Source organism: Silurus aristotelis, assembly GCF_946808225.1.
Source record: "Silurus aristotelis genome assembly, chromosome: 20".
NCBI lineage: Eukaryota > Metazoa > Chordata > Actinopteri > Siluriformes > Siluridae > Silurus > Silurus aristotelis.
In genome coordinates this window covers 1003806-1016305 of record NC_139593.1, presented here as the reverse complement: position 1 = coordinate 1016305, position 12500 = coordinate 1003806, and the positions used below count along the sequence as shown (strand labels likewise).

The 12500-nt window shown below is 42.5% G+C and overlaps 1 protein-coding gene across 1 annotated transcript in view; it reads right to left on the bottom strand.

Annotated features, from left to right (window-relative positions):
• The window catches only part of col5a3b (collagen, type V, alpha 3b), a 42069-nt gene that overhangs the window by 27342 nt on the left and 2227 nt on the right, over window positions 1-12500 (bottom strand). Inside the window, exons 2-5 of the mRNA XM_083521728.1 lie at window positions 2793-2960; window positions 2085-2298; window positions 537-699; window positions 261-383 (exon numbers count right to left, since the gene is read on the bottom strand). Of these exons, the coding sequence (XP_083377854.1) occupies window positions 261-383; window positions 537-699; window positions 2085-2298; window positions 2793-2960 (668 nt within the window). The remainder of the gene's footprint in view (window positions 1-260; window positions 384-536; window positions 700-2084; window positions 2299-2792; window positions 2961-12500) is intronic.

Below are 12500 nucleotides of genomic sequence, written 5' to 3'. Positions count from 1 at the left end.
TAGATAGATAGATAGATAGATAGATAGATAGATAGATAGATAGATAGATAGATAGATAGTGTCAGCATAGCGTCACTTTATTGGCACTCACACTGGGACACGTTAAATCTGGACCACTGTTTGTATCTGTCATTTACACATCCGTCCCTTTCTGGACGGATGTGTAAATGACAGATATATCTATATTTTATAGATACAGATATCTTGTATAACTCGTTTTCTGCTAGTATTAATATAGAATTAATTGTGGGCGGGACTACCTCTTCAGGGTCCAGTGATAGGCTGGTGTAGGGGAGGGCGGAGTCACAGTCAGTGATGTAGTTCTGACAGTAATCTGCTGCTGCACTGGCGTCTGGGATTATTAACAACTGCTGGATCTCCCCCTGTAACACACACACACACACACACACACACACACACACACACACACACACACACACACACACACACAGTGCTTTCAGTAAGAGTGAGTGTGTTTGAGAGCCAGAAGACAGGTGTGGATCTACAGAAGGACTGGTGTCATTAGTAAGTCACACCTCAAACACTTCCTCCTCTAGGAGTCGTCTTCCAAACACCGTAACTCCTTCAGTGCTGATTCTGGGCTCATCACCTCGGGGGAGGTCAAGGGTCGTGACCTTTTCACAGTCCAGGTAGAGGGTGACCTTCTTCCCCTCCACACTGTATGCCAACCTGTGCCACCTGTAAGGTCAAAGGTCAACAGTTACACCTGCTGGTAGGCTGGAATGAATCTGACTTGAGGAAAAACGCCTTTCTGGGAAAAACCCTCTCAAAAACTCTTGAGACTGAAAGAAAGAATATCCCAGTACAGTTGGCACACAGTTTTTCACATTTTCCTGTTGGCATTGCCTCCTGAACCTGATGACTCTTCCACACCAGAAGCAGAAGATGAATTCCTGAGGATGTTCTGTTGGCTCTTTGTTAGCAGCCCAGCAATGGTTTTGGAAGGGGAAGGTCCAACTATTTAACAGCCTCCCTTTAAAAGTCTGTACCTTGTGCTCAAACACCTGTCAGGTAAAAGTTCCAACCATTAAAGGTTTGTCTGTCAGCAGCAACTGCTTCCTTTCCTGTATTAAAGGCACCATTTTAAAGGCACCTCCACGTAACTCCCCTTCAATGTGCCTTGTGGTCAAACACCTGTCACAGTTCACCTTTTTCAACCTCAGGTGATCAGCATACAGGGAGTAAAAGTGTACTACAGTATTCCAACAGCAGGGGTAGGATCTGAACACGGACTACTACTTGCCCCAACATTCATCTCCTGTGCTCTTGTGCACTGTAGTTATTTTATTAACAAAACTTTTTCCAGTTAACAACAACATGGGGTAGCATAGATTTAGTCTTGTGTACCTTAAGCTCCTTTACTCTGAGACAAGTCTCTGAACTCTGATCTCCTATCCTGAGCCTTTAGGAGCAGTGAGAACTTGCCACCCTCCAAAATCTTTAACCCATAAAGGCCCTAGTTTACCAGTGAACCCTTTACTTATCTGCTCCAGGTCATTTGACTTTTTCATTACTACCCCATCCTGTTGCCATCCTCGCCTTACAATGATATTTCCTTTTACTGTAAAGCAAACCTTCTAGCCTTCAATTTGCATTGTGTAAGACCAAGTGTCCTGCCCTTGTTATGCAGGACCTGAGCAACTCATAATTCCCAGTCTCCAACAAGGAAAATACCTCATCAACTCAGGGTGGCTGTCACAAGTATGAGTTCCTTTCACATTCTTGTGGAATAATGTGAATATAACCTGGATACGATGTTGGATTTCTGCTCAGAAGGTCATGGTTCATATCACAGCACCACCTAGCTGCCACTGCTGAGCCCTTGAGCGAGGTCCTTAACCCACAAGTGCCCAGCTGTAGAACTGCGATAACTGAATTGCTTTGCCAAAATGCCATAAATGCATCCGAAGTTAACACAGGAGCACTTCTGTAAAGATCTATACCACTCACTTTACAGATCACAGTTTAATGTTAGTGAGTTTTATTTTCTAGAACAATCACTTGATTTCCCACAAAATGCTCTTTTCTTACATCTCAGTTTTTTCTTCAGTTTGTTCACTCACTTGCCATCGGCTACATTGACCTTTTTGAAGACAGGGTAAAGGTCAGGGCTCGGTTGTCCCTCGTGATCTTCATACAGGAAGACAGGAGACCGTCCAAGCTCCAGTCCCAGCTGCTGCACTCCCTCACTGTCGTACAAACTCAACAGGAAACACTGAGCACCGCGCTGAGCTCGCACCGTCGCCATCACCGAGAAGTCCACCGGAAACCCGGAGTCTACAGTCACACACATACATGATCAGGTATCCATGGATACTGCAATTCACTGTAACTATAATCATCTGAAAATCCTACTCATGAAGGTACTAATTAAGGTGACCTTCTCGAACCTGAGACTCAGACCTTATAGTGGACCTTACCATCACCATGAACCTTCAGTATATTCTATTCTATTCTATTCTATTCTATTCTATTCTATTCTATTCTATTCTATTCTATTAGTTTTTTTCTACATTGTGATCTAGTTCAGTACCTGACTTTACTAACACCCTTACAGCTAAAAGAATCTCCACAAAATGTAGTGAAACTTCTTCCTAGAAGAGTGGAGCTCATTATAACAGCAAATGAGGACTCAGAGATGTAATGGGATGTTCAAAAAGAACACAAAAAGTGTGCGTGTGTGTGTGTGTGTGTGTGTGTGTGTGTGTGTGTGTGTGTGTGTGTGTGTGTGTGTGTGTGTGTGTGTGTGTGAAGTAGGTCATGACACCTACCAGGAAACAGTTGTTGTGTTGGAACACTGATCTGTATTTTCTTTTCGATCTTATAGGCCAGATCCACTTCCTCTTTGCCCTGCCTGTTGGTACAAAACCCCGCCTCCAAAGACACGCCCTCCATCGTGTCTGAGAGCTCAAGGATCTTTAAGATGTCCACAGGATCAGCTGTGACAGAAAAAGACAGTGAGAGACAGAGAGACATAAGGACAGACCGTCAAAGACAGACAGACAGACAGAGACACACAAAGACAGACAGACAGAGAGACATTCAGACAGACAGACAGAAACAGATAGGCAGAGACAGTCAGTGAGAGACAAAGACAGACAGAGAGTGGGAGACAAAGACAGAAAGACAGACAGACAGAGACAGATAGGCAGAGCTAGGCAGTAAGAGACAAAGACAGACAGAGACAGACAGTGAGAGACAAAGACAGACAGACAGTGAAAGACAATGAGAGACAGAGACAGACAGACAGTTAGAGACAAAGACAGACAGACAGAGACAGACAGTAAGAGACAAAGACAGATGGAGACAAACAGAGAGAGAGAGAGACAGTGACAGACAGACAGACAGACAGACAGACAGTGAGAGACAAAGACAGACAGTAAGAGAGTAAAGTGTAATAATGCTACAGACAAGTAAAGGAAAAAGATTCAGTTTTCCAGAATGACTCAATAAACAAAATTATTTTCATTAATGAATAAAATATTTATTAATTTTATGAATTATTATTATTTTTTTATTATTAATTTTAATGTCAATCTCTGAAATGTCCCCTTTACTACACACACACACACACACACACATGTACATGCACACACTTGCAGTTACACCTCACTAAGTGACGAGTGGTTTGCTTGTTTAACACGACCTGACAGAACACAGCAAGAATTTTAAACATCTCACATCAGCGGTGTGTGTGTGTGTGTGTGTGTGTGTGTGTGTGTGTGTGTGTGTGTGTGTGTTTGTGTGTGTGTGTGTGTGTGTGTGTGTGTGTGTGTGTGTGTGTGTTGTATACTGTTACAGTAATGATGTTGATGATTTTGATCTTTATTACTTAATCATCTTGTCTTCAACCCAAGAAAAAATCGTGACAAAGAAATTGGAAGGTGTGTGTGTGTGTGTGTGTGTGTGTGTGTGTGTGTGTGTGTGTGTGTGTGTGTGTGTGTGTGTGTGTGCGCGGCATGCTTGTGTTCAATAGCCTGATTATTATACACACAGAGACGACATAGAGAGCCGTAGCTTTGGCCTATAAGGGAGTACACCATGTTGCTCCTTTTACTATTGTGTGTGTGTGTGTGTGTGGTGTGTGTGTGTGTGTCTGTGTGTGTGTGTGTGTGTGTGTGTGTGTGTGTGCGGCATGCTTGTGTTCAATAGCCTGATTATTATACACACAGAGACGACATAGAGAGCCGTAGCTTTGACCTATAAGGGGGTACACCATGTTGCTCCTTTTACTATTGTGTGTGTGTGTGTGTGTGTGTGTGTGTGTGTGTGTGTGTGTGTGTGTGTGTGTGTGTGTGTGTGTGTGTGTGTGTCTGTGTGCCAGATGTGAACAATGAGGGCAAACAGCTGAATTAAAAAAAAACACTTCAGACATCCAGACACAAATATATCTCTTAAAAGCAGACCTTTACACACACACGCACACACACACAAAAACAAACAAACTAATTAATTGCTGCCAAAATAACTCAATTACTCAAAATAACTCAAAGTTCTATTCAACTCAATTAAAATGAAATTGTCTATAGTTTATAGATCTGAAAACTCTGTATGTATGTGTGTGTGTGTGTGTGTGTGTGTGTGTGTGTGTGTGTGTGTGTGTGTGTGTGTTTTTGCCAGATGTTTTATCCTTCTAATTTTCATCTTTATATTCATCTGGCGCCAATCACTGCCCCCGAACCCCCAGACGTACATATACACACACACACACACACACACACACACACACACACACACACACACACACACACTCACTCTCGTACTTACCTCATACCTTCTAGGAAAGCTAGCACTAGCATGAACAAGCTATTCAAGCAGATGTTTTTAGAACATTGTAGGAACGTTGTTTCTCTCCCTAAACTGTGTGAGAATGTTCTTCACCAGCTGGGAAACCCTGCTGAAGGACAAGCTTAACATCTAAACTGCGTACATTTTCATCATCAAGCTAACCATTTAGATTATTTAGCAGTCACTCTGTGGGAAGTTCTCCCTAGGACTTTTGGACTCTTCATGATGTTGTTAGCAAACCTCCCGAAACTGATGTATTTGTATTGGGGTCCACTGCAGTGATATAGAAGAGATGATGCGATGCTGAAACTTCACCACAGATAACTTACAATTTAATTCTGCCATGATTGTTCAGAAACATCCTAGGTCCTTACAGATGTTCTAATTCTATGGCTACTCCAAAAAAGGAGAAGGACAATCTTCATGTTTGGTTCTTTCTTTTAAAAGAACTCAGTGATTCTTTGTCGATTTATTTTGCATGGATCTTGGTCCCCAGTGCTTTGTCGCCCTGGTTTCTCTAGTACAAGTGTTTAGGTATTCTGCGCAGGGGGTGGTTGTACAGTGTGGTACATAGGTGTACAGTGTGGTACATGAAGGTACAATGTGGTACAGAGGGTAAATTGTGGTAGAGCTTGGTACATGGGAGTACAGGGGGTACAAGGGGGTACAGTGTGGTATAGGGGGGTACAGTGTGGTGCAGGGGAGTAAATGAAGGTACAACTTGTACAGTGTGGTACATGGGGGTACATTGTGGTGCAGGGGAGTAAATGGAGGTACAGTGTGGTACATGGGGGTACAGTGTGGTACAGGGGGTAAAGTGTGGTACAACTTGTACAGTGTGGTACATAGGGGTACATGTGGGTACATGAAGGTAAAATTTGATACAGTGTTGTACAGAGGGTAAAGTGTGGTAGCGCTTGGTACATGGGAGTATGGTGGGTTTAAGGGGGTACAGTGTGGTACATGGGGGTACAGTGTAGTACAACTTGTACAGTGTGGTACATGGGGGTACAGTGTGGTACAGGGGGGTAAAGTGTGATACAACTTGTACAGTGTGGTACATGGGGGTACAGTGTGGTGCAGAGAAGTAAATAGAGGTACAGTGTGGTACATGGGGTACAGTGTGGTACAGGGGGTAAAGTGTAGTACAACTTGTACAGTGTGGTACACAGGGTACAGTGTGGTACAAAGGGGCACATGTGGGTACAATGTTGTACATGGAGGTACAGTGTGGAGCATAGGGTACAGTGTGGTACATGAAGGTACAGTGTGGTACAGTGTGGTACAGCGAGGTACATGGGAGTACAGTGTGGTATGGGGGTGTAACAGGGGGTATTGGGTAGCAGATGGACCCCTTGGTATACATCTTGCCACCCCTTTAAGTTATGACAAATGGGGCTAATTAAATAATCTGCGAATGTAGCTTTATTATGTATAGAAATATGTGACCACCCCTAGGCCCCCAATTTGCCACCCACAGAACTAAAACAAGGACAAGCCCCTTGATGCAACACTTCCACTGAATCCCTGCAACAAACAATGGAAGTGAAATAAAACCTGAACTCCTGCACTCCATCCTCAGAGCAGGAAACCATTAAAAGTTCATAGAGATCACAGCCCTCATCTTATCCAACACCTTCTTGTGTTCCACCTCATCACCGAAACGTCAAGCACACTGGTGGTCTGAATGCCAACATCCCCATAAACGTCCTGTTCTTGTCTTATTAAAGAAAGACCGCTATCTAGCAAACTATCAACTTGATAATGATGATGATGATGATGATGATAATGTCAGGAATTAAGGATGTTTCAGAACATTGATAGCCTGTTACAGATGCATGTTCAAGCTGATTTAATAAACACAAAACATAAATCCAGCTTCATCCAAACAACATTAGGTCAGCTGTTTCAAACCAAATCACAGCGGCGAAGCAGGAATCAGAAACATGAGAAACAATCACAGCATCAAGCAACATACCACGGTGTATACTTTATAAATGACACAATCAATTATTCAATCACAAGCTTGAATTTCACTTTAATTACCTTTTTTACTTGTGGTGATTATCAAAAAAGGGCCAGAAGCTTTCAGGAGCATTGATAGTGCATTGGAACCATGTTTGGAATCTTTGGACCTTTTAGAAGACAATTGGTCTTGGAACAAACTATCCATACTGGATCTATACAGTTTGGAATCACCTAAGACCAGTTTTACTTCTCAAGTGATACAGGAGGCATTTTGGAACATCTAGGGGGATCAAGTTTGGATTTATGTATTAGTTTAAAAACCTAAAAATCTTCTGACAGTCTTGATGAAGGTGGTGATCCTGCTTGTATATCTCCAGCATGTTCAATTAGCATATACATACACACAAATTTCACTGAGGCATCACTTAGGTCTTCTTCTTCTTCCACTAATCAGGTTGTTTATGAAAAATATAATCCTCAAATCAAAGCCTGAGTTCCAAACATCAACATTTTATCAAAACACAGTTGACAGCCCCACCAACACCAACACCACCAATCACTGTTCCCACGGTGACAAAACTAGTTCTTAACCTACTATAGTTCCTAGATAAAGTGCTTTTAAACTTAGAAACCATTAAGATGGATTTGGTCCATTTTGGCAAACTTCAGTGTTTTAAGTCTGATACTTGCAGCTACTGGAAGCCAGTGTAAAGAGCGCTATCTATCTATCTATCTATCTATCTATCTATCTATCTATCTATCTATCTATCTATCTATCTATCTATCTATCTATCTATATATATATATATATATATATATATATAGAGAGAGAGAGAAAGAGAGAGAGAGTGCTATAATATTAACCATCAACTGCCCTCTTCCTCACATGTTGCTACATTCTTCTCTACAACATCAGGAGAATTTGACTATTTCTGTACACAGGCTGTTCAGATGCTTGTTCAGTCTCTTGTCATTTCGAGACTGGACTACTGCAAAAAAGCGCAACTTTTGTTCAACCTGCCCAAGTTCTCTCACACCACCCCACTGCTGCTCCTCCACTGGCTTCCAGTAGCTGCACACATCCCTTAGATGTTTGATCAGTGGAGTCACTGCCTATCTTCAAGCGATGGGTGAAGACCTTCCTCTTCCTGAACTCTTAAATTAACACTTTTTCCAGTTTGCTTTGTCTTGTTTTTGTTTTTTTAAATCCTCTGAGTTGTAGGATGATGGTATCCTACACTTATCTTGACTCAAAGCACTTCTTTGAAACAATGTGCACTGTTAAAAAGAAATTGTTCTTCAGTTTGCTAATGTAGATCTTCACCTGGTTTACACATTTTCTGTCTGTGTTTTGACCTTTCCTCAGCACTTGGATTGTAAATCTTGGAGAAGCCACATATCAGGATCTGCAAAGAGTCTCAGAAACTCATCACGCTGGAGAACCTGACACCTTCAGAACAAGGCTTTAGGGCTAAAGATACAATGAAGATGTGTTGCTCCAGCATTCATCAACAGCAAATAGGGTTGATTTCAGATAGTCAATTAATCAATCAATCAATTAATCAATTAATGAACACATCTGCAATTGTTAGATTTTTCCTGAGCGCAGGTTAAAAGCGTCGATGCAAAACTCTCACTCAGATTACAGAGAGGAATCAGGACTGTACTGACATTGTAATATTACAACTTCATCATTCTTACACACACACACACACACACACACACACACACACACACACACACACACACACACACACACCAAATGATATGAAAAGTTGTTTTATAGCGTCATGCTATAGATGAAAGGGAATGTTCTGAAAGCCATGAGTTTCTGATTTGAACGTTTTTCTGAGTAATGGTGTGTAATTTCGCTGTCACAGGGGCTACAACATTTTCCCCCATGTGTGTTCTGCAGGAGTTCTGTTCCTGCTTGGAGACATGGACATGTTGAGACGAAGCCCCACTGGTATGTTCCCATTTTCTATCTCACACATAAGAGAAGAGGAACGCTGTGTTAAAGGTCACCGTAGATATTCTCTCGGTACAGAGACGTTTACTTACTGACCCTACACATCAAAGTGTCTAATTAAATCTCTCATAAACACTCACACAAACAGACACACTCACTCACACTCACACACATTCACACACTCACACACACTCACACACACACACACTCACACACACACACACACACACACACACACACACACACACACACACACACACTCACACACACTCACACACACACACACACACACACACACACACACACACACACACACACACACACACACACACACACACACACACACACACACACACACACACACACACACACACACACACACACACACACACACACACACACACTATTCCTAGCCAGTTTGAAAGCTTCTGGAGCAAGTTTTGAACCAATTTAGAAATCAGTTTTCAGGAGCTCATCTGGAAACTTGGAACCATCTCGGAGTTACTTTAAAACCTTTGAACCTTCTGTAGCCACATGAAGACCTTCCAGAATCCTGTTTGAAACTTTGACAGATTGGTATATTTATCAAATTTAGGAGGAGACTTTTAAATACTTTTTCTAAGCAATAATTCTGAATGCGCCAAAATGGAGCCTTGAAGCACTTTATGAAAACTTTCTGAAGCCAGTTTGTTGTCTTTCAACTAACCCCAACCCCAAACCCTATCCCTAAACCCTAACCATAAACCCTATCCCTAAACCCTATCCATAAACCCTATCCCTAAACCCTAACCATAACCCCTAACCCTAAACCCTAACCCCAAACCCTAACCTTAACCCCTAACCCCTATCCTTAACCCTAAACCCTATCTCTAACCCTACACCTAAACCCAAACCCCAAAACCTAACCCCTATCTCTAACCCCTATCCTTAACCCTAAACCCTATCTCTAACCCTATACCTAAAACCTAACCCTAACCCAAATCCTAACCCTATCCTTAACCCTAAACCCTATCATTAACCCTATACCTAAACACTAACCCTAACCATAACCCCAAACCCTAACCCTAAACCCTATCTCTAATCCCAAACCATAACCCCAAACCCTAACTCTTATCCCTAACCATAAACCCTATTCCAAAACTATAACCCTAACCCCAAACCCTAACCCCTCTCCCTTTTCCATATACCCTAACAGTAAACCCTAATCCTAACCCTAAACCAAAACCCTATTTCTAACCCTAAACCAAAACCCTAAACCCTAACACCTATCCCAAAACTCTGAACCCTATCCCTAGCCCCTAACCCTATCCCTGACCCCTAACCCTATCCCTGACCCCTAACCCTAACCTCTATCCTTAACCCTAAACCCTATCTCTAATCCTAAACGCTAACCCTAAACTCTAACCATAACTCCAAACCCTAACTCTTATCCCTAACCATAAACCCTATTCCTAAACTATAACCCTAACCCCAAACCCTAACCCCTAACCCCTCTCCCTTATCCATATACACTAACACTAAATCCTAATCCTAAACCAAAACCCTAATTCTAACCCTAAACCAAAACCCCAAACCCTAACCCCTAACCCCTCTCCCTTATCCATATACACTAACACTAAACCCCAATCCTAAACCAAAACCCTAATTCTAACCCTAAACCAAAACCCTAAATCCTAACCCATATCCCAAAACTCTAAACCCTATCCCTAATTCCTAACCTCTAACCCTAACCCCTATCCTTAAACCTAAACCCTATCTCTAACCCTATACCTAAACACTAACCCTAACCCCAAACTCTAACCCTAAACCCTATCTCTAATCCTTAACCCTAACCCTAACCATAACCCCAAACCCTAACTCTTATCCCTAACCCTAACCCCTATCCCTAACCATAAACCCTATTCCTAAACTATAACCCTAACCCCAAACCCTAGCCCCTATCCCTAACCTTAACCCCGCTCCCTTATCCATATACCCTAACACCAAACCCTAATCCTAACCCCAAACCAAAACCCTAATTCTAACCCTAAACCCTAACCCCTATCCCAAAACTCTGAACCCTATCCCTAACCCCTAACCCTAATCCCTAAACCTAATCACAAATCTTCTAGGAGTCAGCCTGGAACCTTAAAATCTTCTTTAAAAACTGACCCCAATCACAAGCCTGCTAAAGACAAGGACAAAATTCTAGGAGAGACTTTCAAGCCTTTTAGTTTAATCTTACTGCAGAATCTTCATTTTAGCAGAATTTAACTAAAAATGCTTTTACAAGTTTTATCACATTAAATAACAATCTCTGTGTGTGTGTGTGTGTGTGTGTGTGTGTGTGTGTGTGTGTGTGTGTGTGTGTGTGTGTGTGAAGGGTAAAGGGGTCTGTATGTTTGTGTTTGGTAAAGGGGTCAGTGTGTGTGTGTGTGTGTGTGTGTGTGTGTGTGTGTGTGTGTGTGTGTGTGTGTTTGTGTGTGCGTGTGTGGTAAAGAGGTAAGTGGTGTGTGTGTGTGTGTGTGTGTGTGTGTGTGTGTGTGTGTGTGTGTGTGTGTGTGTGTGTGTGAAGGGTAATGGGGTCTGTATGTTTGTGTTTGGTAAAGGGGTCAGTGTGTGTGTGTGTGTGTGTGTGTGTGTGTGTGTGTGTGTGTGTGTGTGTGTGTGAGGAAAAGTGGTCTGTGTGAGGATTCTGCATGTGTTTATAGAGCAGTGAGGAGAACGAGGGAATGAGGAACACCTGCTGATCTTCTAAACTCCTACAGTTCACATAGAACATTCCAAGCACATCTAAGTCAGGAAGCACAGTGTGTGTGTGTGTGTGTGTGTGTGTGTGTGTGTGTGTGTGTGTGTGTGTGTGTGTGTGTGTGTGTGTGGGTGGGTGGGGGGCACGTCTTTTGTCCACTTGTCTGTCTGTCTACATTTCTCTTTCTGTCTCTGTACAACTCTGCCATATTCAAGGTTGTGGTAGATTTGTTCACACACACACACACACACACACACACACACACACACACACACACACACACACACACACACACACACACTATTTCAAAGTATTTGAAAAAAAAAGCTTAGAGACACACAGTGAGTGTACAGTACAGTGATGGACACACTGCGGCAGCAACAAGCCTGAACCAGCATGAGAATCCACACATCCTGCAGTACTCTGTGTGTGTGTGTGTGTGTGTGTGTGTGTGTGTGTGTGTGTGTGTGTGTGTGTGTGTGTGTGTGTGTGTGTGTGTGTGTGCTTGTTTGTGTGCATATGTAGCTACACACCACAGGTTCAAATACTTTGGCAACTTTACAACAGCAATAATCTCTTGTTTTAACAACTTTATAATACCCGATAAATTCACCAAGTAAACCACACACACACACACACACACACACACACACACACACACACACACACACACACACACACACACACACACACACAAACACACACACACACACACACACACCTAGAGCACTTAGCACTGAAAGACCTAATTATGTTTTGCTATTATGCATGTTAAGAAGTGGAAGGGGCATAATTACGTTTAAGCCCCCCCCCACCCCAATTATAACATCAGTTACAGGTCCCACCCACAACCCTACAGTAACCAATCAGGTACAGGTCCCACCCACAACCCTACAGTAACCAATATGTTACATGTCCCACTCACAACCCTACAATAAACAATTAGGTACAGGTCCCACCCACAATCCTACAGTAACCAATATGTTACAGGTCCCACCCACAACCCTACAGTAACCAATCAGGTCC